General features: G+C 48.9%; 2 protein-coding genes across 9 annotated transcripts in view; one reads left to right on the forward strand and one right to left on the reverse strand.

Annotated features, from left to right (window-relative positions):
• Prmt7 (protein arginine methyltransferase 7) overlaps window positions 1–17,866 on the forward strand; it is a 36,710-nt gene extending 18,844 nt beyond the window's left edge. Inside the window, exons 6-18 of the mRNA XM_021220185.2 lie at window positions 1,051–1,163; window positions 2,964–3,205; window positions 3,385–3,565; window positions 7,883–8,010; window positions 8,813–8,951; window positions 9,971–10,054; window positions 10,479–10,526; window positions 11,328–11,417; window positions 13,491–13,652; window positions 14,787–14,861; window positions 16,513–16,673; window positions 17,359–17,455; window positions 17,651–17,866. Of these exons, the coding sequence (XP_021075844.1) occupies window positions 1,051–1,163; window positions 2,964–3,205; window positions 3,385–3,565; window positions 7,883–8,010; window positions 8,813–8,951; window positions 9,971–10,054; window positions 10,479–10,526; window positions 11,328–11,417; window positions 13,491–13,652; window positions 14,787–14,861; window positions 16,513–16,673; window positions 17,359–17,455; window positions 17,651–17,821 (1,691 nt within the window). The 3' untranslated portion in view covers window positions 17,822–17,866. The remainder of the gene's footprint in view (window positions 1–1,050; window positions 1,164–2,963; window positions 3,206–3,384; window positions 3,566–7,882; window positions 8,011–8,812; window positions 8,952–9,970; window positions 10,055–10,478; window positions 10,527–11,327; window positions 11,418–13,490; window positions 13,653–14,786; window positions 14,862–16,512; window positions 16,674–17,358; window positions 17,456–17,650) is intronic.
• A 611-nt stretch (window positions 17,867–18,477) lies between these two features.
• Smpd3 (sphingomyelin phosphodiesterase 3) overlaps window positions 18,478–23,620 on the reverse strand; it is an 86,193-nt gene continuing 81,050 nt past the window's right edge. For all 8 annotated transcript variants that reach the window (XM_029532458.1, XM_029532455.1, XM_029532460.1 and 5 more), the window contains 4 exons: window positions 23,510–23,599; window positions 23,284–23,347; window positions 21,535–21,697; window positions 18,478–21,293 (listed from right to left, as the gene is read on the reverse strand). In XM_029532458.1, coding sequence (XP_029388318.1) covers window positions 21,192–21,293; window positions 21,535–21,697; window positions 23,284–23,347; window positions 23,510–23,599 — 419 coding nt within the window. In that variant the 3' untranslated portion in view covers window positions 18,478–21,191. The remainder of the gene's footprint in view (window positions 21,294–21,534; window positions 21,698–23,283; window positions 23,348–23,509; window positions 23,600–23,620) is intronic.

Consider the following 23,620-nt stretch of genomic DNA (forward strand, 5'->3'; position numbering starts at 1 on the left):
CTCCTTTCTTTCTTTCTTTCTTTCTTTCTTTCTTTCTTTCTTTCTTTCTTTCTTTCTTTCTTTCTTTCTTTCTTTCTTTCTTTCTTTTGTCCTTTCTGCAAACTTGAAGTACTGTCATTCATTCAGTTTTTGCTTTTCAGTTTTGCTAGTCAGGGTGGAAAAATTTTCCATCTTGAGGTTTTTTTGTTTTCTTTTTTTTTTTCTCTGAAATTGTTTGTATTTTTTTTCCCCTATATTTCTGCTTAGTTTTATAAATACTTTAGGTATTTATAGACTCTTTTTTTTTCTCCAAGGTATTCCTTTTCTCCTGATCTTGTTTTGTTGTTGTTTGGGGGGTTTTTTGTTTGTTTGTTATTTTTTGTTGTTTTTGTTTTTTGAGACAGGGTTTCTCTATTTAGCTCTGGCTGTCCTGGAACTCACTTTGTAGACCAGGCTGGTCTCGAACTCACAGAGGTTGCCTACCTTTGCTTTCCGGGTGCTGAGATTAAAGGAGTGTGCCACCACCTTCCATCCTTTCCCCCATTCTTAGAAATACCAGAGAAAAGAAAAGAAAACAAAAAAACAAAAAAACAACAAAAAAAAAAGAAATACCAGAGAGTTGAAAGAAGTGCAAGCGTGCTGTTGGTGACAAAGCCATAATGAGCCGTGCAGAGAGGACCCCTTCCACTCTGCTGCTGCCATGTCAGTGGTTTTTAAGGTCTATTTCCAGATACTTCAGCATGTGCATCTGCTCTCAATGACCTGAACTTTTTTATTTTTTCTTAAGCTTTATTTTAAAGTGTGTGTGTGTGTGCGCAGATGCCTGAACATGTGAGTGCAGTTGTGTGCAGAGTCCGGAAGAGGGCATCCGATCTGGAGCTGGGGCTCACGGGTTCTGAGCTAAGATGTCTGTGCTAGGGATTTAGCTTGGGTCTTCTGCGAGGGCAGCGCATACTCTCACCCCTTAGTCGGGTCTCCAGCTCCGACTTTCGACGTGTCTCTTTGATGTATTTGTCATAAATATCTTTCCTAGTCTGTTGTGTGTTTCTGACTCTGTTCTCTTGTTTTCAGATGGTGACTTGCCATGTCGTGCTAACATTCTGATCACGGAGCTGTTTGACACCGAACTGATTGGGGAGGGCGCGCTGCCCTCTTATGAGCATGCGCACAAGCATCTTGTACAGGTAGTGGCTCAGAGCCTTCCCCGGGAGTGCTGGGGTTGCAACCATCATACACAGCCGCTGCTACACCATTCAGCACAGGCCTTCCTTCAGTTCCTGGCAGGCATCCAGCTCAGGTGGCAGTAGTGCTGAACTGGAGAAACTTTTGCTTATAACTTCCAGCTGTGAAAAATCCCCTTCCGTGTGGGGTTTTCAGGGCCTGGTGATGGACGCAGTAAGATATAGGACTACTAGGCCGGGAGGTAGAACCACAGCCAAGTAGGTGATGGGGACTCTGCAGGTGTCCAATTGACTTTGTCACCCTAGATCAGACTTCGGGGTGTCTAATGCTGGGTGCTTCATTGTCAGCGTATTTAAAACACAGGGCAATGTGGGGAAAGTTTTCCCTCCAACAGTCATTCCCGTTCCAGGTTTCCTGGTAATCCATCCAATTCTAGGTGCACAATAAAGGGGTGACTGCATAGAAACGCATGAGCATGAGGGTGGGGTCTAGGGCTAAAAGGCCTAGAATCTAGTGTGTCTGACTGGTAGTGTAGAAGTCAGCAGGCTGAAATGCATGTGACATCTCCCCTACGGATGTGTCCTGTTAAAGATGAAGGCCTAGGGAGGGAGAGTCTGGGATAAACACTGTGGGTGATCTAGGTCCTCCATGGAGACAAAAGGTCATCAAGTCATTGACAGTGTCCACTCCCAGACCTCTTGGTGGGAAAACAGGTATTTTATTTCCTCCATTAAGCTGAGGCCCCAGTGTGTTAAAATTCCTGGTCCCTAGTGTTTGTGGGCAGGAAGACTTTCATGTCCCCCAACAAGTAGAATAATGCGCATGTGTGCTGGACAAACCCAGCAGGCCCGAGCGGACAGCTGGCTGCTCGTTGTGTTCACATCCAGGAAGGCTTTTGTCAGATGTTCTGGGTAAAGGCTGCACTGAAGGGTTACTCGGAGCCTGAAACCAGAATGGCTGCTTGTTTGGAAGATTCTACTAGGTCTGTGGTAGTTCATTAGCATGTCACTTTGTCGGTTTTTTGACATAATTAATTGTAGCTGGATTTTGCTACTTCTTGGGTTCTTCTCCCCTTTTCTGCCCTTCCAACTCCTTAACACTAGATAAGAGAGAGAAAAAAAATACAGAGTAAAGGAAAGAGATCCCTGAGTAAAGGCAGGGGTGGGAAAGGGGTTGGTGGTGGACCATTTCCTGCTCATTAGGGCCCTCCAGTTCCCTGGGGCAAGTTTGATCTTTATCATCAAGATATCTAATTTCTTCTTTTCGTTGTTTCTTCTTTGTGCATGACTGCTTAAGAAACTTTGAACAACAACCTACCCACCTTGCCTTTTGAGGCCCCATAGCATTTATATGCACTATGAAAAGTTCCCAGAATTCAAAATACCACACAATCACAGAAACTCTGCAGCTGGTAAAATCTTGCCTCTACTAGATCATGAGGCAGATCATAGTCCCCACACCTGGGATTGAAGCAAAACCAAAGTTCTCACAACATTTAACAGTTCTAGGTAACTAGGAACTCATCATAAGTCATTTAGTACTCAAAGCTGAGGCACAAAGACTGTCTGTAGGAGGTTAGTCTAGACTACATAGCAAAACGTTGTCTTTAAAAATAATAATCATGTTAGGTATGGTGCGCTTGCTTTTCTTTGAAGAAGTAGGGAGAAAGCAGTTTACTCTGCTGACAGGGAAGGTGTTGGAGTTGCTAAGTCAGCCAACTCTGAAAACTTAGGACCGGTGTGAGGCACTGGTGAGGAGGTGCCTGACTTACTGCTGTGCTGTTTGTTGTGCTGTAAACCTAGGAAGACTTCGAGGCAGTGCCTCACAGGGCGACTGTCTACGCCCAGCTGGTGGAGTCCAGAAGGATGTGGTCCTGGAACAAGCTGTTTCCCGTCCGTGTGCAGACGGGTCTCGGAGAGCAGGTCATCATTCCCCCCTCAGAATTGGAGAGGTGTCCTGGTGCGCCTTCAGTCTACGACATTCAGCTGAACCAGGTGTCGTCTGCTGACTTCACTGTCCTCAGTGATGTGCTGCCAATGTTCAGGTACTGTGGAACCTCCCTGGTGGCTGTTCTTTGAGACATTTGATCGGATGTCTTTATGGAACAGAAACCTAGCTGAGTCCTTTCCACATCAGTACCATTGTTGGGCAGGTCTCTGTGGAAGTTTAACAAAGGTGCATGTGAGCTAAATTATGCTTCAGTTCTCAAATATTCTTCCACAGCGTGGACTTCAGCAAGCAAGTCAGCAGCTCGGCAGCGTGCCATAGCAGGCAGTTTGTACCTTTGGCGTCTGGCCAAGCACAGGTGGTTCTGTCCTGGTGGGACATTGAAATGGACCCTGAGGGCAAGATCAAGTGTACCATGGCACCCTTTTGGGCACAGACAGATCTGCAGGAGCTTCAGGTAAGAGGCAGGAGCTGAGCACATTCTGTAAGTCAGGGAACTTTTGTTTCTTTTTACCCCTAGATCACTGTATCAGTCAAAGGCAAAGAAGAATTTGTCTTTTGGGAAGACAGACGTACCCAGTGATAGAGCACTTTCATAGCCTGCATGAGTCCCTGCGCTACATAGTGAGCACAGCTGAATATGTAGCAACGATGAGGAATGATGGCCTGTTCTCCAAGATGAGTCTGAATATACATACTGAGATATTTGCACCTCTCAAATACTACAAAGAAAAGTGATAAGAAATAAAATCAGCACAGCCTGCCAGTGTGTTGTACGGTCGACCTCTCCTCTCTGGATGGTTGACACAAGTGACCGCAGTGAGCAACAGAAGTCTTAGTGAATTAGTTCTGTCATTCTTCTTGTCCTGGCATAGTCACGTACCTCCTCACCTTCTGCCATGGTCCAGGGGGCTCACTCAACTGGGAATGGAGAACTACAACCTCACTGCCTTTGATTCAGAATCCACCTCCAACTCAGGGTAAATGAGCAGAGGAATATGAACTAGAAAATGGAAATACTATTCAACATATAAATTTTCTCCTTTAAACTGCTATGCAATAAAACAACATAAATGAACTGCAACTAAATACTATCTCTTACCCATTAGTAAATAAAAATCAGAAAGTTTGATGACACAGTCCAACCTGGATGGAAGTGACAGATGTTAGGGCCCTGGGTACTTTTGCTTACGTGCAGAGTGACACACTTGCAAGATAATCATCGTATCCTTAATTTTGTAGGAAAAGAACAACAGAAAGGCCACCTTTAAGGGCCTGTGTCTCTCACGCTGTGTCTGTCAGTGAACAGGCAGCTCTCAGGGTATGGGTGCAGAACTCATAGCCTCCTGGTATAGGGTGTGTGGGAGGGAGAGGTGTTAGGGAAGCACCCTGGGTCACTCAGAGTTCAATTCGTACAGTACAGGAAGAAATAACAAACCTGAGCAAAGCTAAGCTGTTTTTCCTCTGTCAGCCTTTATATTTCAGTAGACATCTTAGATACTGCCTTTTTGATAAATCCAGGAACAAGGGGATAAGATATGTCTCAGGCAAGTACAACAAGCCTTGTCTTCATTTGCGTCTATGCCACCAGAGTCTGACAGGACCTGGTTTCCTTAGTTTCTAGAAATAACAATAAGCAGGTGGTCACCCCATTAGAGTTGAGCCAGACGTCTTTTTTTTTTTTTAATTTTAATTCCTTTTGTGAGACAAGATCTTGCTATATAACAAGCTGGCTTGAACTCACAAGGTAGCCCAGGCTGGCCTAAGTTCATGCCTTCCTCAGCTTCCTCAGGGCCGGGATCACAGGGTTGTGCTACACATCTAACTCAGGTACTGACTTTTTAGGATAGTTTATTCTAATTTTTTCAAATGCTAGTACCTTTTTTCCCTTAAAAACCAAGACATGTATATTATAGGTTATAAGAATATACCGGTCAGTTGTGGTGGCATAGGCCTTTAATCCCAGTACTCAGGAGACAGAGGCAGGTGTATCTGTGAATTTGAGGCCTGCCTGGTCTATCTAACAAGTTCCAGGCCAGTCAGGGCTACATAGTGAGGCCCTGCCTCCTTGCCCCCAAAATTAATGATAATAATAATAATAATGGCTTGTTGTTTTACTCTGTATCATAGTCTTTGTCATTTGTACATGTCTTTCAGTTTCCTTATGTGGGAAGTGTGGCACATGCTCCAGGCCAGGAATCTGGCAGGGCACAGGGAGCAGAGAGGCGCCCACCATCTCAGGTGTGGGTTTCCAGGGCCTCAACCTGCTCTACCCACCAAGTGTCCTGGTATGGTTGATACCGTTCCACACATATTTGTGTGACTATAGCTTTATCTTTTCTTCTTGTTTTCTTTATATGTTGGAATTAAAAAAAAAAAAAATTTCGGGACTGGAGAGATGGCTCAGCGGGTTAGAGCACTGACTGCTCTTCCAGAGGTCCCAAGTTCAATCCCCAGCAACCACGTGGTGGCTCACAACCATCTGCCCTCTTCTGGGGCCTCTGAAGAGAGCAATAGTGTACTCATACATAAAATAAACAAGTAAAGTTTTTTGAAAAAAAAGAAAAGAAAGAAAAATTTATTTATTTATTTATTTATTTATTTATTTATTTATTGTATATGAGTACACTGTAGCTGTCTTCAGACACACCAGAAGAGGGCATCAGATCTCATTACAGATGATTGTGAGCCACCAGGTGGTTGCTGGGAATCGAACTCAGGACCTCTGGAAGAGTAGTCAGCGCTCTTAACCACTGAGCCATCGCTCCTATATGTAAGGATTATCACTATTTCCTATTATCTAACACTGGGCTCAAGTGAGCTCAGTGTTAGAATAGTTGCCTAACATGTTTGATGCTCCGGTTTTTGTTTTGTTGATTGTTTTTTGTTTTTTTTCCAGAAAGTTTCTCTGTAGCCCTGGTTGTCCTAGAACTCACTCTGTAAACCAGGCTGTCCTTAAACTCACAGAGATCCACCTGCCTCTGTCACCTGAGGACTGGGATTAAAGCCATGTGCCACCACCATCTGGCTGCTCTGGGTTTTTAATTTCCAGTCAGAATCTCTGTACATCATGTTTCACAATTTATAATATTTTACTTCTCTTAAAGATTCCATTTAATTCAAAGGAATAAACTATAAAAACTGTTGTTTTAAACTTTTGGGTGTGTGTGAAACAGTGTGGTGTGTGTATGAGTTATGGTGAATGTAGTGTATGTACATGTTAGTACTTGTTAGTGTGTGCATGTGTGCCTGTGGGTGGGCCTCTGCATGGATGTGTGGAGGCCAGAGGGCAAGTCACCTTCCATCATCATTTTTTAAACATGATCTCTTACTGAACCTGATAGATTTGGCTCAGCTGCCTGCCCACTCAGGGATGCCTCTGCCCGCTCCTTCTCCCAGGTTGTAGGCACCCACCTGCTCAGCTTTACATAGGTGCTGGGGATTCAAACTCAGGCCCTCAAGCCTTTGCAGCAGTTTCTTTACCAATTAAGCCATCTTCCCCAGCCTCTGTTTTCCCAATTGTTGTTTGGAGCAGTTGTAGAATGGCAGTCAGTGAGAACACACTGGTCATACATTTACCTCAGTCTAATAATAATCGTTACTGTTCTCCATGTTCGCTGTCTGATTCCTTTCCTCACTGCACACTTTCTGCTCAGCCATTTGAAAGAAAATTACACATATCTGACAACTCGACCCTTTGATACTTACAAGAACTAAACATAAGCAAAATACTATCATAACACCTAAGAAAATTAATAGTATACTATTCCACAACATCTAATATGGTTCAAAATAGAAATTCCCTAAATTGTCCAGAAGTGTTAGCTTTTGTTTTCCTAGCCTAGGATCCAGTTAGATACTATGTATTATATTTGACCTTTCTGTGTTTGAAGCCACTGAGAAGACAAGAGGCTATTAATGGGTTTTAAAGCCTTGGATGCCTCCCTAGAGGCTCTTAAAACAAGGTTTCCTCTTGGCCACTAGGTCAGTTTTGGTTGTGAGGCAGAGAATTTTTCCTTGGAATGAAAGATGACTCACAGTCCAACAGGTGAAGGTAAGAGTGTTGGCTCCTGTGCTAGCTAGTGTATGTCAGCTTGACACAGGCCAGCGTCATCTTTACAGAGGAAACCTAAGTTGGTAAAACGCCTCCATGAGATCCAGCTGCAGGGCAATTTCTTAATTAGTGATTGATGTAGGGCCCAGCCATTGTGTAATCCCTGGGCTGGCAGTCCTGAGCAAGCCAGTAAGCAGCACTCTTCCATGACTTCCTCCTCAGCTCCTGCCTTCAGGTTACCGCCCTGCTTGAGTGCCTCTTGATTTCCTTCAGTGATTATCAGAATGTGGAAGCATAGGTCAAATAAACCCTTTCCTTCCCAGCCTGCTCTTGGCCATGGTGTTTCATTACAGCAGTAGTGGCCCTGAGACAGTGCTGCTCTGTGAGGAGAGCAGAGACTGCACTTGTCCCTCATTACAGCAGTAGTGACCCTAAGACAGCGCTGCTGTGAGGAGAGCAGAGACTGCACTTGTCCCTTTTAAAGTTACCTCAGAAGGCTGCTGCCCTCGGTGATGTATTCTAAAGTCAGGAAGGGTCCAGAAAACTTTAGGGACACTGGCTTCTCTGGTTAGATTTTTTTTTTCTTACTCTTGAGGGCCATAGTAGGCACTTAGAGTCCATGCCATGTCTCTGTGCAGCTGATAGTTGGCTTTGGGCCACTGGGTTGGAAGCATTGTTGTCACAGCATGGTGAGAGCTGGCTCTCTGCTCTTCGTTTCAGTGGCGGGACCACTGGATGCAGTGCGTGTACTTCCTGCCGCAGGAGGAGCCTGTTGTGCAGGGCTCACCCCGATGCTTGGTAGCCCACCACGATGACTACTGTGTGTGGTACAGCCTTCAGAAAACCAGGTACACCTGCTTGTTGGGGTGGAGGAGTAACCCTCAGAGACTGCATTGATGTAAACTGTCTAGGGACAGACCTTGCAGAGATTCGAATGGGCAGATTTATATCAGAACAAAATAAAATAAGCAAGGGCTAGTAAGATGGTCCTGTGGGTGAAGGTGCTTGTAGCCAAGTCTGATGGCCTAGGTTGACTCCCCAGAATCTATAGTGTAGGAGAGAACCTGTTTCACAAAGCTGTCCTCTGACTTTTCTACACTTGTGTTATGGTACTCCCCAGCCCCACACATGAAATAATAATAATAAAAATTTACAAAGCAAAAGTTTGTGGCAGGATATATCAGTGTGTTCGTGTATATGTAGAAGCTGTTATGGATTGATAAGTTCTATTTAAAACAAATATAGGAAAAATAAAGACTCACAGGCTCTGTAACCTGTAATGTGCTGGTGTCCAGACTCACTTAGAGTCTCGGAGAGCCCTGTGCGTGCATCTCCCAGGGTCTAGGCTGAGTTCTGGTACTATTCCTGTGCTGTGTCCTCATGATCTCAGGTTTCCAGTTTGGAATATTTTTTTAAGATTTATTTATTTCATGTGTATGAGTACACTGTAGCTGTCTTCAGACACACTGGAAGAGGGCATCGGATCCCATCACAGATGGGTGTGAGCCACTGTGTTGCTGGGAATGATGGCTGCTGGGGATTGAGCTCAGGAAGAGCAATCAGTGCTCTTAATGGCTCTGAGCCATCTCTCCAGCCCTTCCAGTATGGAGTATTTATCCCTTATGTTTGGCTTTTCGTCCCCCTGCTCAGCCCTGATGAGAGTGACAGCGCCTCCTACCAAGTGCGACCCGTGTGTGACTGTCAGGCTCATCTGCTCTGGAACCGGCCTCGGTTTGGAGAAATCAATGATCAGGACAGAACTGATCACTATGCCCAAGCCCTGAGGACTGTAAGTGTCCCTCTCTTGGTGTGTGGGACTCACTGTTCTGCTTATGGTGTGTCCTGACATTTTCTTTTGTCTCCTTGTTGATGGACTGTCTTCACCTGACTCCACCTGGAGCAGACACTAGAGCGCCTGAGAGCTTGCCCTGGACGCACCTTGTTCTCTGCTCTGTGAGGTCCGCCGGGCATTCTCTGTCCCCATAGAGCTCCCCTGAGAGCCTCTCCCTCTGGGCTCACCAGCCCCACCTTCAGCTATGCCGCTCTTGTTTTCATCTGTTGCACCTTTCTGAAATCCCCTAATATGTAATCAGACCGTGGAGCTCTCTGACCTAGGCTTCAGCCCAGGTGGGATTTAGGAGTCTCAGGAGCCCCTTGGAGCTGTATACAGAAGTATGTCTGCACACGTGTGCACTTTGTGGGAGAGAAGACTCCAAGCCGCCATAAATTCTTCTCTGGTGGGTCTGTGACCCATATAGGCACCTCTACCTTTACGGAGCCCCTGGAAGGGTACATGGGCCAGATAGGGAAGAAATTTGTCACCATGAACTAGAAGGTACCTTCCTGCTAGTGGAGCAGGTCTTAGCTGGGCCTTCTGACTGGGTTGTGGAGGGTGTTTCCTACAGCGGGCCCTGGTGGGAAAGTGAGGAGTAAAGGCCACAGTGGGTTATCGTGTGTGCTGAGGAGGCCGGCGGGATGGGGTGGGGGCCAAGAACGTTGAGCTTGGCCGTAAGGAAGAGGAGACGAGAGCTGATGTATTCAGAAATCTGTTGGGCCTGGAGAGAGGCTCCAAGGTGGTCCTTGTACTCACAGCCATCTGTGACTCCAGTTCTAAGGTCTCTGACTCCCCCTTCTGGCCGCAGTGGTTACAAACCCACATGAAGGCAAAACATCCACACACATAAAATAAAACTTAAAAAAAAAAAAAAAAGCCTGTGAGTGGCATTGGGGGAGGGAAGCACGTCTGTTAGACTGTCCCGAGGAGCCGAGGACTGAGGAACCTGTGCTCACCCTGCCCCTTTCCTGCAGGTGCTGCGGCCAGGTAGCATCTGCCTTTGTGTGAGTGATGGCAGTCTCCTCTCCGTGTTGGCCCATCACCTCGGAGCAGAGCAGGTACCGCTGGGCTGCGCCTTTCTGTTGGCTCTGTAAGGGCCGGTCTTCTCCTCTCAGTCTTTTACTTCTTTTTCTTTTCCTGTTTGTTGTTGTTCACTTTTTAAAAGGTTGGCTCTTGAGTTAGGGCATGGTGTGGTCCAGGCATGGGATTCTGGGACCAAAGCAGATGCAGCTTTTGTGGGTGTGGTTTTGGGTGTGGCTTGGTTTGGGTGCTGAGGACTTATTGTTTCCATATGGTCAGGAACAAGAAATGGCTATGGAGCTGCAGCATGGGATTCTGCTTTAGCCTCCTTCTAGAGTGAATATCCAGTGTAGCTGCGTCCCAGGGAGGGAGCAAGGCCAGGCCATTGTCTTAGTATTCTCTTGACAAGGTTTTCCTCTTAGTGCCTACTCTCTGTAACTCCATGTCCTGTGTTCTCTTCAGGTGTTTACAGTTGAGAGTTCAGTAGCTTCCTACAGACTGATGAAAAGGGTAAGTGACATTGTTACCAGGTTCATGCGGGGCCTGTTGAACCTGCCCTTCCAAGTCTGGCATGGGTGACTTTGCATGACAACCAGAAGCTGGAAGACAGAGCCAGTCCTGCTTCATGGCTGTAACTCCTACCTGCAAGAAGGCCTTTTGGCTTTGGGGCAGACATCCATTTAGTAGGATGTTTGTTTGCTTGCTTTTGAGGTAGGGTCTCACTAACTTGGGTCTTAACTACTTTGGCTGGCTTGTAACTCACTGTGTAAAGTAGGCTGGCCTTAAGCTCACAGAGGTGTGCCTCCCAAGTGCTGAGATTAAAGTTGTGTACCACCATGCCAGGCTTCTGGCATCCGGTCAGAAGCAAATGTTTATGCTCTGCTTTTAGTTCTTGTAGTTGAAGAAGCTTAGTCTTTTCTCATTTCACCTAAGACTAAGAAGCTAACGTCTCTGTGTAAATAGAATCGAGTGATTTGTTCCTGGGAGTAACCTGCTCTACCAAAACTGCAAGACCAATATAGGTCCTGCCTGATGAGCTGCCATTTGCTCCTGGCCTCTTTGGTGGTCCGTAGGAGATCCCCAAGGTGATGTCTCCACAGCCGATAAAGTGGTACTTTAGAGCCACTTGGTGAGAACTCAGCAGAGGTGGTAGCTTTGAGAGGGGTTAGTTTTTAGCTTTCTATGATGCTGCAGATCGGTCCAGGCCTTGGCACACCAGGCAAGCTCTCCATATACCTTCTGCCCCGCAGTTGTTTCTCCCTGGTCCAAAACAGTGTATGAGTGTAACCGGTTACGTTCTGTCTTTCAAAGATCTTCAAGGTTAACCACTTGGAAGATAAAATCAGTGTCATCAATAAAAGGCCTGAGCTGCTGACATCTGCAGACCTGGAGGGCAAGAAGGTAAGGAATGGGACTTCATGTTGGACTGGGGCTGCTTGAGTGGGAACGGAGTAGCACAAAGGTGGCCTAAGTCCCACCCTGCTGCCTTGGCTAAATGCTGTGTGATGTCTCTCATGTAGCTTGGCCAGGCAAGACCTCACCTTCAACACTATAGAGTGGGTAAGAGTTTGTATAAAGCCCAGTGAGCATAAAGCGGGGCTCCTGTGCCTCTCACATGAGAGCAGAGTGGTTTGATGAGGCCTGAGTTGCTGACATCTGCAGACCTGGAGGGCAAGAAGGTAAGGAATGGGACACAGGAACACAGAGTACTGCCTCTCCTTTTCCCCTTCACATAAAGTCCTCTTCAGAGGATTCTTCCTGCTCAGGTCTTCTCACCCCCAGAACTGCTCATCAGGAAGGAACCCCGGCGTTACCAAACACCAGCTCCCTGCAGGCTTCTCTGTGTTTTGAGACAGGGTTGTTCTTTAAACTAGGTTGACCTCATCCCACTGAGGTCTTCCTACTTCTGCCTCCTGAGTGCTGGGGTTAAAGGCCTGTGTCACCATGGCTAGTTGTGTGTAACTTCTTTTTTTACTTTTTTTTTTGGTTTTGTTTTGTTTTGTTTTGGTTTGGTTTGGTTTTTTCGAGACAGGGTTTCTCTGTATAGTCCTGGCTGTCCTGGAACTCACTCTGTAGACCAGGCTGGCCTCGAACTCAGAAATCTGCCTGCCTCTGCCTCCCAAGTGCTGGGATTAAAGGCGTGCACCACCATGCCCGGCCCTGTGTGTAACTTCTTAAGAAGCCACTGAGGGCTGGAGAGGTGGCTCAGCTGTTAAGAGCACTGACTGCTTGCTCTTCCAGAGGACCTGTGTTCAATCCCCAGCACCCACATGGTGGCTCACAGCTATCTGTAACTCCAGTTGCATTTCTGACATTCACACAGCCATACATGCAGACAAAATACCAATGCACATAAAGAAAAATACATTATAGAGAAAAGAAGAAGTGACTATTGCATTGTTGTCCAGCAGTGTGTAAGGATTCCTTGTGTGGTTCTCTCCTTTTGAGTGGGAACACATTCGCTGCCATTATGGTTTGACTTTGTTTCTTCTTGATAGCCAGTGATCATAAGCATCTTTTCATGTTCTCATCAGCTGTGTGTAAGCCTCTCGCCTAGTTCCCCTCACGCTTTTTATTAAATGACAGCTTGGGAGTTATCCATTCAGCATACAAGTCACTCATTTAAAGTGTATGGCCAAGTGTATTACACCTGCTGTGTCTGTCGCCTGTCCTCTGCTTCCTGCCCACGGAGACGTCTCCATGGAGAGTCTCAGACCCTGCCTGGGCTTTCCTGACCCACACAGCCTGAGTGCTGTAATGTTCCCTTGGAGTGTCACCAGTCACCTTTCTACTCGCAGTGTTCTGCCTGTATGCCTCATGATCCTCAGAAGGATTTTTAAAGTCCATGCTCTCTATCTTTTGAATCCCTGGCTAAAGCTTTTAGGAAGGCCTCTTGCCTTCAGGACAAGTTGAGCCTCCTTAGCTATTTGCATCCTGGCTGGTCTGGCCGCCTCTCACTGGCCTGCCCTTTCATCTCTCCTGACGTAGGTCTAGAGGGCCTTGCTCTCACTCACACCTTGCTTGGTCTCTGCCCAGCGGTCTGACTTCTGACTCTTAGTTATAAATCTGTTTGCTTATTCAACAAATGGTGATGGAAATGGCGTCTGCCAGGGGCCTTGCTGCCAGTGTCCACATCTGCTTGAGTTCATTGACAATGACATGTTGTTCATCTGGTATGGATACACTGGGGTGAAACAGTTGTTTGTGGGTTGGCAGAATTCCTTCAGGAAGCCCTCTCTGAAGCCCCTGTGTGCACCTAACCTCGGTTTCTTTCCAGTGACAGCTGCCCCTCCCCTGTTTGATCCTTCCTCTGTTCTGCTATCCTGTGTCCTCAGGAGCATGGACATTTGTTAACTGAGGGAATGAACGAGTGAATGAATGAACGGATGAATGGACAGGTGGATGGACTGTTACATGCTCCTGTGAAATTGCTGAGTGCCCCTCACAGCTTGGTTTTTCCTGTCCTGTTTCCAGGTCTCTCTCCTCCTGGGTGAACCCTTTTTCACCACCAGCCTGCTGCCATGGCACAATCTGTACTTCTGGTATGTCCGTACCTCTGTGGACCGACACCTAGCACCTGGAGCTGTGGTGATGCCCCAGGTCGCCTCACTGCATGCCGTGATTGTGGAGTTCAGGGTAGGTGACCTAGGACTCTATGGAAAAGCAACAGGGCTGGGGAGGCTGTGTGCCCGAGAGTCCTTGAGTGCAGAGGGAGTACTAGGGCCCCGCCCAGGAGACTTTTCTTTCCTGCATCAGTGGCTGCAGGACAGAATAAAGGAAGGCTGCACTTTTAAAAAGCAGTAATTTGACATATGAAATGGAAATGACTGTGTGTTGTCATTTTACAATTGTGGCTTATCAGAATAATTAAAGACATAAATTAAGTGTTTCAGGAGGCAAGCTGTGACTGTGCAGCTCGCCGTGCTCTTAGGAGAATGGAGGCCGCGGCTGTTAGAGCGTTCCGAGATGGGGATTTCTCTTTTTTATGCAAGAAGGAATTGAAAAGCTTCATTTTAATTCTCTCATCAAAGCAGAAGCACAGTAGTCACCAAGTCATTTTGGGAAAGGCATTTTTTTATTAAAAGGATTTTGAAGTGCTTTGTACCTGAAATGGAGAGTGAATCACGTTTGATATTCTTGTAAGAGAATGGCTCTATCTGTAGCCTCATGGTTCCCTCTCTTAATTTCTGGGCATTTTTCTGTTATTTACCCAATGGAATTTCCATACGGGTCTTGGCTCTCATGACTAAAGAGTGGCTGTAGAAAAGTGTGCTTACTCTAACCTGACTAAGGGGCAGGGGCAGGAGACAGATTGGCCGGAGTGTGCTTGGGGGTCTTCTCTCCTTCATGCTGTGTTCACAGACCCCCAGGTCCCTGAGAGCTGCCTGCAGCATGCTCAGTCTAGGCGTTCTGAATAATTGTTCCCTTAGGAGGAGACTTAGTGTCATGTCAGTTTACATGTTCTTAGACCAGTCTGTCACACAGGCCACTCTGGCTCTTCAGTGTCTTTGTGGCTTTTTCCTTGGGGGGTCTGTGTCTGGTGTAGAGGAGCAGCGAGCTATGCCTCTGGGTCTGCTTGTTGGTTTGTTGGGAGTCAGTGCTGTCCTCTAACTCTCTGTGTAGCCTCAGATTCACAGAGATCCACCTACCTTTGCCTCCCCAGCACTGAGATTAGAATGTGTCACCCTGCCCAGCGTCTCTCCTGACCCATGTTCATGAAGCCATTTTTGTGGCCCAGGTGTGTGACCTAGGACTGTTCTTCCTTCACAGGACCTGTGGCGGATCCGGAGTCCTTGCGGTGAATGTGAAGGTTTTGATGTACACATCATGGATGATATGATCAAGGTGAGCAGGCTGTCTAACCTGCTGCGTGTTGTTCCCACTTGGAGCTGAGGTGAGATGATTAATAGTTCAGTCTAGGATACTTGGCAAGACTGCCTCAAGTCTAAAAAAATAATTAAAAAATAAAACAAACAAAAAACCCTTAAAGGGCTGAAGAGATGGCTCAGCAGTTTGGAGCGCTGGCTGTTTTTCCAGAGGTCTGCCATTAGATTCCCAGCACCCACATGGTGGCTCAAATCATCTGTAACTCTAGCACCAGGGAGTGTGATATCCTCTTCTGGTCTCCATGGGTATCAGGTGTGCAAATGGTAAACAGACATATGTGTAGACAAAACACACATACTCATAAACAACAACACCCAAAGTCCATGTAATAAAGGGTGCAGGGGACCCAGAATATAGCTTGATGATAGTGCGCAGCATCAGTGTGCTCTGAGGTTCAGGGTCTAGTGTCTCTGAAAACATAGACAGTAGGCAGGCATACAGCTCTGACATACAGCTCATACATCTTGCCCAACCTTTCACACAGACACAGAACTCTAGCAGGGCCTAGTGTGGGCAGCGTGAATGGGACAGAGAGAGAGAGTGTCTGCTTTAGATGATGAGGCCAGCGTTGCCATTTTGTTTGACCCACTATGAGCATTAACTGAGAACCCAATGGTACCAGTCCCTTGCTCCAGCATCTGGATTGAACGTGGGAAAAACACATAGAGGCGTGCGTTACCCCCCCCCCCACACACACACAATTTAAACTATTAAAAAGAAAGCTTGAAGAAGATAGCTGCAAGGCACGGAGGCCCTGTCTTTAAACCAGTGGGAGACAGAGGCAGGAGGATCTCCAAGAGTTCAAGGCCAGCCTGGTGAACATAGTGAGTTCTAAGACAATCAGAACTGTGTAAAGAGATCCTGTCACAAAAAGAAGAGGAGGAGGGGGAGGAAGAGGAGGAGGAGGAGGGGGGAGGAGGAAGGGATGTCTACAGAGGTAGACATCTCTGCTGAGCACCATCGGGGGTTGACTTCCTGCTTTCCCAGGCTGCAGGCCTTCTACTCTGGCATCCCCCTGCTGCTGTGCTTCCCCTCTCAGTGCTTCCACACCAGGTTGCAGGGAGTCTCCAGCCCTGTCAGAACCTCCTACCTCTCCACCCCTTTGTATCTTGCCTTTTCTACAGTGGGTCCCTGACTCTAGTTGAGCCTTCCACCTGGTCTCACTTCATCTAGGCAGTGTCCCCGTCCTGCCTCTGCCCACACGGCCTCTTCTCACATAGGTCCTTGTGCTTTTCCCAGCCACTGACTTTGTTCACACGTTCCTCTCCCTGAGCTTCTGAGCCCCTGTTGGGTGCTATCATGTAGTGGGCAGTGCCATAGAGAGGTGAGTGCCTGCCTGTTTTTTTCTCCCAAAACAAAGGCATTGGGTCAAGAGCAGGCATTGTCATTCCTGTTTGAAAAGGAAGCTGAGATTTGGAGAGGCAAAGTGACTTTCTGATGGATGAACATGGAAGGGAGAGATCGGCTGTTGTGCCCAGGAGCCCAGTGTTAAGTGACAACACGCTGCTCCATATGACTACAGGTCCCCAGGAAGATTGGGCCAGAGACAAGAGTGTCCCTGGCTGGCTACAGTTCATCTCTACAGATCCCATGTTCTCTTCTCTTCTAGCACTCCCTGGATTTCCGAGAAAGCAGGGAGGCAGAGCCACACCCACTGTGGGAATACCCCTGCAGAAGCCTCTCCAAGCCTCAAGAGATCCTGACTTTTGATTTCCAGCAGCCCATCCCCCAACAGCCTATGCAATCCAAGGGCACAATGGAGCTGACAAGGTGAGTGGGAGCTGCTGGGAGTTGTGGGGTGAAGATAGTAGGGGGCTTAGCAGCCACACAGTTGTGAAAGACAAATGGCCTGGAAACTCTTTAACTCCTGGGCCAGGAATTATGCTCCAGTCCTGTTGGGGGTGTGGGGGGATGGGTCCCACAGCCTTTGGGCATGTGCAGCTGAAGGAGAACTGGGGTGAGCCTTGCTCACCTTCCCACCTGCAGACCCTGAGCCAAACTGCAAATAGTTTGGTTACTATGGTTACGCACTGGCCCATTTTCCTGAATTCTCTTAGGAGTTAAAGCAGGTCAGGATTGGTGAGGCTACTTGCTGCAAGGTGTGGGAGACCCCACGTAGCTCCAGCTCCCTTCACAGTAGATAGGGTGCTGCCTCCTACCTACAGGAGCCATATGCCAGAGCTCTTCTGCACCAGGGGCAGGCAGCAAGGGCAGGGCAGATGCCACTGTCCAGGGAATCTTCCTTGTCCGCCCCTGGGCGAGCTGTATCCAGAGGTTTCTGTTCTCAGGCTGTTTTGGCTCTCCGCTGTGTCTAGCCTTTACCTACATGGGTAAGGAATGCTAAGTACACTCCTGCCTGGGAGGGATGGCACTGGCTGAGGTTTCAGAAAAGCAGAAGGGATGCTGTTGGACTCCTCCACGGCTGCTGACTGCTCGGCTCTATATTCCCTCCCAGGCCCGGGAAGAGCCATGGGGCTGTCCTGTGGATGGAGTATCAGCTCACTCCAGACAGCACGATCAGCACCGGCCTCATGAACCCTGCAGAAGACAAGGTAGGACCAAGGACACAAAGCCCAGTGTGTGTGTGTCTGCCCTCGAGCTACTTGTACCCCTTGTGCTCTGAGTGTCCCTGTGCAGGGCAGAGCACTCCCAGGTGGCCCAGGTTATTTCCCACTGTGAGTTACATATGCTGGGAAGGTGGCCTGGGTGTCCGGGACCATCCTCATCCTTTTGCTCTCTTCATGCAGGGGGACTGCTGCTGGAACCCCCACTGCAAGCAAGCTGTGTACTTCCTCAGCACCACACTGGATCCCAGAGCGCCTCTGGATGGCCCTCGGTCAGTCAGCTATGCTGTGGAGTTTCACCCCCTCACTGGAGACATCACCATGGAGTTTAGGCTTGCAGACACTTTGAGCTGACATCTTATTGAGAAATAAAATAGCCAGCAGGTTGCAGACTCTGAATGGCTTGTGGCTCAATGGGGAAGCAAGGCCAAGGAACTTATTTCCTTGTGTGCACCGACTCGGCATCTGCACAGCATCGGGTGTGGCAGGCAGCATAGGCTGGTGAGTGACTGAGAGTTCTGAATTAGCCAGGGAGATGCCCACCCCAAGTAGCTTTACCAAGCCACATCATAAACATTTGGATCTGTGTCTTCAGTGCACACCAGCAGGGGGATTGCTAAGCCCTGAGACCCAGATGCCAGGCTGTGGTTCACAGGCCTGGGAAGAGGCTGTCATCCAGCAGTTCCTGTGGGAAGGCACTGGGAAAAAACTAGGAGAGTAGCCTTCTGTCTGTCTGACTGTCTGAGGGCCTCTGCTGTGATGGCCTAATCTTGCTCAAGCAGAAAGTGCAGATTCCCAGTCGGCCACAGCCTTGTCCCACCTCTGCCCACCCATGCACTTGCTAATGTTCTGAAACAGTCTGGGAGGGACCGAGGAGTAGAACCAAGGTGGCAGACCTGGGCTGTGTGCTCAGTCATTTCCCAGAGTCCCTAGGCTGGGATCAGCTCTGGAAGTCAAAAGGTTCTCCCCAGTTTGTCCTGAAAATAAGGCTAGAACAAGACGCCGAGCTCGAGCCTCCTCACGGGTTTATTTTCTCCTCAGTCTCCGTCTTCCTTTCAGCACCATAAAGGAAAATCCACCTCTTTTCAACTTTTTTTTTTTTTTTTAAATCAGGCATAGAGATTGTTTTTTCTTCTAGGGAAGAATCGTCTGGATATATATTTGATAATGTTTTACCAAAACCTTGGGTGTCTTACCATATAAAACCCCTAATGTCCCATAAGGATACAATACAGAAAAAAATACAGAAATTAAAAAAGTTTCTTCTTTTTCTTTTAAAACAGTATTTCTAAATCTGAGCAAGTTAATACAATAGTTAAAAAGCATCAAGGTTAATATTCATACTTAGAACTCCAGGTGGTGTTGGACAAATAAAGACAAATTGAATGGTCCTTCCTAAGCTAATACACTTATCTATGCTTCCCTTGAGAGGTCCTGGGCCGGCAGAGCCCGTTAGGATTCAGGCGATCCCTGTGTCCGCCCGTGTCGGCCGTGGATGTCACCGAGTCTGGGATCCTGGCAATGTCTCCTCTGTTTTAAAGGTTGAAGTAGAAAGGCCTGGCAGTACAGGAGCCCTGAGACTACAGGCAAACGAGCGGAGTGTGTGGCAGACGGGCATGGCCTCAGTGCTGAGATGTGTAGGGGACCTGAAGGCAGGCTGTCCCTCCTCTGGATTTCAGAACCTGACCGTGTAGAGGTGACCTTGTAATAACAGAGGCACAGGGCAGTACAGCTTGCCTAAGGCCGCCCTGGGAGTTGGGAAGGAGAGGAGGATGCGGCTCTGACTCCAAACTTTTTACCCTAACCCGGGTTTAGGGACCCTGACTGTGGCCTCGGCCTCATCTACTCTCCTTGTACACAGTGCCATTGGTTTAAGGATTGGGCCTGCCCAATGGTACCTTGAATGGATAGGATCCTGGTTGTTTCCAGGAGTTAGGGACCTTTTATTCCATGAGGGCTTCCCAGATTTCTGGGAGGCCAGGCCCTGGCAGAAGAGGGGCACAGCAGAGAACCCAGCAAGGCTGTCTTAGCTCTGGACACTGGAGCATGGGCAGGGTTCTCTAGGCCAAGAGGGTAAGAAACCAGTGTCACCAGTTATCCATGCCCTAATACTAAACTGCCCATGTTCTGAAGGATCACCACTCAGCACGGCCTGGCATCTGACAAATGTGTGCCCCTCTGGATCCCTCTTGCTACTTAGTGGGTGACAAGGCACAGCTTCAGGGCACCAACATTTTAGAGGTCCCAACAACAGGGGCCTGATGCTCCCTCCATCGCCAGGCCAGATACAAGATCAGAGCACTCTGAAGAGGCCACCGGGAATACCCAAATAGTCCCTCAGATCAGTAGCTCATCAGCCTGAGACAGACATCTTCCCCGTGTAGTCAGGGATCAGCCTCTGCTCTCTGAAGGTAGGTCGGCAGAGTCGGTGTGCTCTTGGGCACCTGAGCAGGACCAGGTGGAGAGCAGTGGGCTTGTAGCAGCCTTACTGTGCTGAGCTTGGGACTGGCTCTAGTCACACATTGGCAAGAGTGGCTTCTGGATGCTGTCTGGAATTAGCCCTGCTCTAGACAAGCAGTGGCTGTTGGCTGGCCACCTGAGCTTGCAGTGATAAAGAAGCCATTCTCTCTATCTTGGTTTCCTGCTACTGTATCCAGGGTAGCCATTGTGGAAGGGTGGACCTAGGAGGCCAGAGGTGCAACCTGACAGGCGAGTGGTTCCTGAGCTCAGCCATACATGGGTGAGGGAAGTCCTCAGGAAGGGGTTGACCGAAGGGGCCCCGCAAAAGAGGACATGTTGGGTAGGAGAGAAGAAGCTATGAACCTGTCGGTTTCAAAATCGGGACCCCCCACCCCCTTATATTCTGGGTCCCCTTCGTGTACAAAAGTGATGCCCTCTTGGATTTCCTGTTAGGGCCCCAGAGCTGGTGTGAGTCTCCTACGGGAGCTGCTGGGGTGGCCAGAGCCAGCTGGACCCTGCTGTGTGGGCTGGGGAAGAGCACAGGTTCTACCCAGTGACTTACAGACCCTAAGTGAAGGGTGATTTTGTGTTTAACGTTTTTCTGTTTTCTTCTTAAAATGTAATCGCCCTTGAATGCAAGACCCTGGGAAGAGCCCTGGGCTGGCAGGTAATGACAGCCGTCAGTCGCTCCCCACCAAGCTGGAGCGGGGAGAGCTGGCAGCTGTGCCCAGGAAGTGCTTCTTTGGCTGGTTCTGATTGTGTTTTTTTGTGTTTTGAGTTTGGCCTTCGGTGAGGCCCGAGCAAGGGGTGTGGGTGCTACAGTGTGGCACATGGCATGCGGGCAGCGGGCATGCGAGGGTGCAGGCATGCGAGACAACATTGGCAGCAGACACAAGTAATGAACCCTGGACAAAGCTTGAGAAGAGATACAAAGAGTACAGAAACCCGGTCCTTGTACTAACCCTTGGGTTACAAACTAGGTTGTGCTGTGTATTTCTGTAGAAAATCGTGACTGAAAGAATGGCACTGGTTAGGCCGCCGGAGCTCCCAGGCTGGCCCGAGTCCTCTGTCCGCAGAGATGGCCCAGAGGCACAGAGCAGCCTGGCTCCCAGGCGTGCAGGGGATTGATGGGCTCGCTCTTCCCTGTCCCCTGCCCTCCTTCCCCCAGCACTCGGTGCTCAATGGAGGGCACACAGCCCAGGCACGGACTGCGGCTTGAAGGGCCGGCAGAGGCCCCACTGCTCGAGACTGTGGCATGGCTGGTCTATGCCTCTTCTTCCCCTGCAGACACCATCAGCCGCATGGCCACGGGGAGGTGGTCGGTCAGGCCCGACAGCTGGGTGATAAAACTGAATTCTTCTACCTCCTAGGTTGGGGAAAAGAGGTGGAAACATTCTGATTAGCTCCAGAGAGAAGGTGCTCTTGAAGGGGAGTTCTGGGGACAGGGATTGACGGCCTGGTGGGAGGTTCCAGGTGGAGGGCCAAGAGGGCTAGGGTCGTTCAGAGGATTTCAGGCTGTGGGAACGATGGATTTCATTTTAAAGGAGCAGGGACGGGGGATGGGTTCAGAGTACTACACAGGGCTGCGGGCCCAGCCTCAGACTCACAGCCTTCCAGTCAGGGCACAGCCCCTCTTCGGCGTGCAGCATGTAGTCGATGCGGCGGCCATTGCCCTTCAACAGATCCTTCCGGCCCTTCTGCCCAGCCCCTGGGCTCTTGCTGGGGGGAAAGGCCAGATACTCCCTGCGGCCTTCCTCGCTCTCCAACACCCTGTTAGGCAGAAGGGAAAGGAGCTAAAGTTCTGTGCCAGCCCTGGCCTGTGGAGCCATACTCTCTGTAACGTAAGAGGAGACCAAACCTCTGGTTTAGCCTGTAGTTCGGCTCCACAGAGGGCCTAGCCAGTGGGAAGAGGCCTTCCACCATCCATCACAGGCTGTCCTCACCTCAGGCTAGCCAGTTTCCTGGTCCCCTTCTACACTCTGGATACTACTGGTCACGACATTCCTGGCTTGTGCTCATGTTGGGACCGCCCCTCTCCCAACCTCCTCTTCTCTTTGAGCAAAAAGCAGCTTGTCTGAGCCTCGGGCATTTTCTGGAAGCCCCAAGACTATGTAAGATTGGCAGGGGCTACCAGGACCAGGAAAACCTCCACTGGAGGTCTCAGCTATTTTATGAGTGTGTCCTTAAGAAGCAAGTCACCAGCAGCCCGTCACCAAACTTCTGAGTGCTCTTTCCTTTGTAACACAAGTTGTAACTATGGCCCCTGGTTTGGGGGGGATGTTCTCGGAGCCAGGAAGCCCATGGGGTATCTGCATGCCTAACGGTTCCTTGTAGCCTTTCCCCTGAGAACCCAAGCAGCCCCGGAGAGCGGAGGAGCCCTGTAGGCACATTACCAAGAGCAGGTTAGGCCGGGAGCTGGCATGGGAGACACTGCCCAGGCCTCCAGGTGGTTAACACTAGATCGATTGAAGTGCCTGGGGAGGCCAGGCTGGTAAACACGGTTTTCTACAGGTTTTTATCAGCCTTAAGATAAATACACTAATGACATTCAGGGCATTGTTAACAGCTCAGAGATATAATCCATTACTGTCTTTTGCTTTAATGATTAATTCCAACATCAATGATCTGAGAGTTACTAATAGTCATTTTTTAATCATCATCTCATGAAAAGATAATTTTCTCAGCATAGGATGATGTTTCAAATTTAGTCTATAATGTAATTAATGGGCTCAAATTAGCTGCAAGGAGCCATGGCAGTGGCTCTGTACACCTTCGGGCTGTGAATTATAAATCCATTCTGCTATTGGCCTTTCTCTCTACTGGATCCCTTAAGGAAGCCTTGCTGGGTTCTAGGATGGAGCTGGTCAAGTAGAATCGCCTTTCGAGACATTGTGTATGCTCTCCATGTGCATTTATCTGCCTAGTAGGTGGGTAGAGGCCACGGGATTCCCTTCTCCACAGATCCCTTAGCCAGCAGCTCTCTAGGGCTTGGCCCTTGACCTGATCCTGGAAATTCTGGCTCTTCCTGAATGAGCTGTATTCAACAGGAGCCTTTTCCACGTGAGCCTAGACCCTGACTGCTACCTTAGGACCTGTCCCTCCCAGACTCTAAGCCTCTGAAATGTCTAGATTATGAGGGCGATGATGGCTCCACCCAGCTCTTCTCTCTCCTGCGTAAGGGCTTCTTGACACACAGACAGAAGCCCTTAGTGGCTTGAGTGAATTGGCCTTCCCAGGAACCTGCCCAGCCCCCATCCCTCTACAGTCCAGTAAGGGCTTGCATGATTCCTCATTAAGACCTGAGAGCCGGTTAGGATGCGTGGTCCCTGGCATCCTTCAGCAGTGTGAGCACTTACTTCTGAAGGTTGTCCGGGGTGCACACATCCTCATCATAGAGACCGTTGGTGTCCAGCAGGGTACCTGGGAACAGGAAGAAAGGGGACTGAAGCAGGTCAAGCTAGCCTCAGGGGTGGCCTCCTTGGACATCAGGCCTTTAGGGGTCTCCCTCCGTACAGCTGCCTGGGGCCTGTCCCCTTCCTCAGGGTTCTTGGGAAGCCCATGTTAGCCCAGTCCCCTGCTTACCAATGGCCCAAGGCTTTTCCTCCCCAGGCCCCAGGCGGCAGGGGTCTTTGTAGCGAGTAAACAGTGAGTGCTGCTGCTCCAGTTTGTCATCTGTGTGGGAGGAATGGAGAG

This window comes from Mus pahari, chromosome 20 (genome assembly GCF_900095145.1).
Source record: "Mus pahari chromosome 20, PAHARI_EIJ_v1.1, whole genome shotgun sequence".
Taxonomy (NCBI): Eukaryota; Metazoa; Chordata; class Mammalia; order Rodentia; family Muridae; genus Mus; species Mus pahari.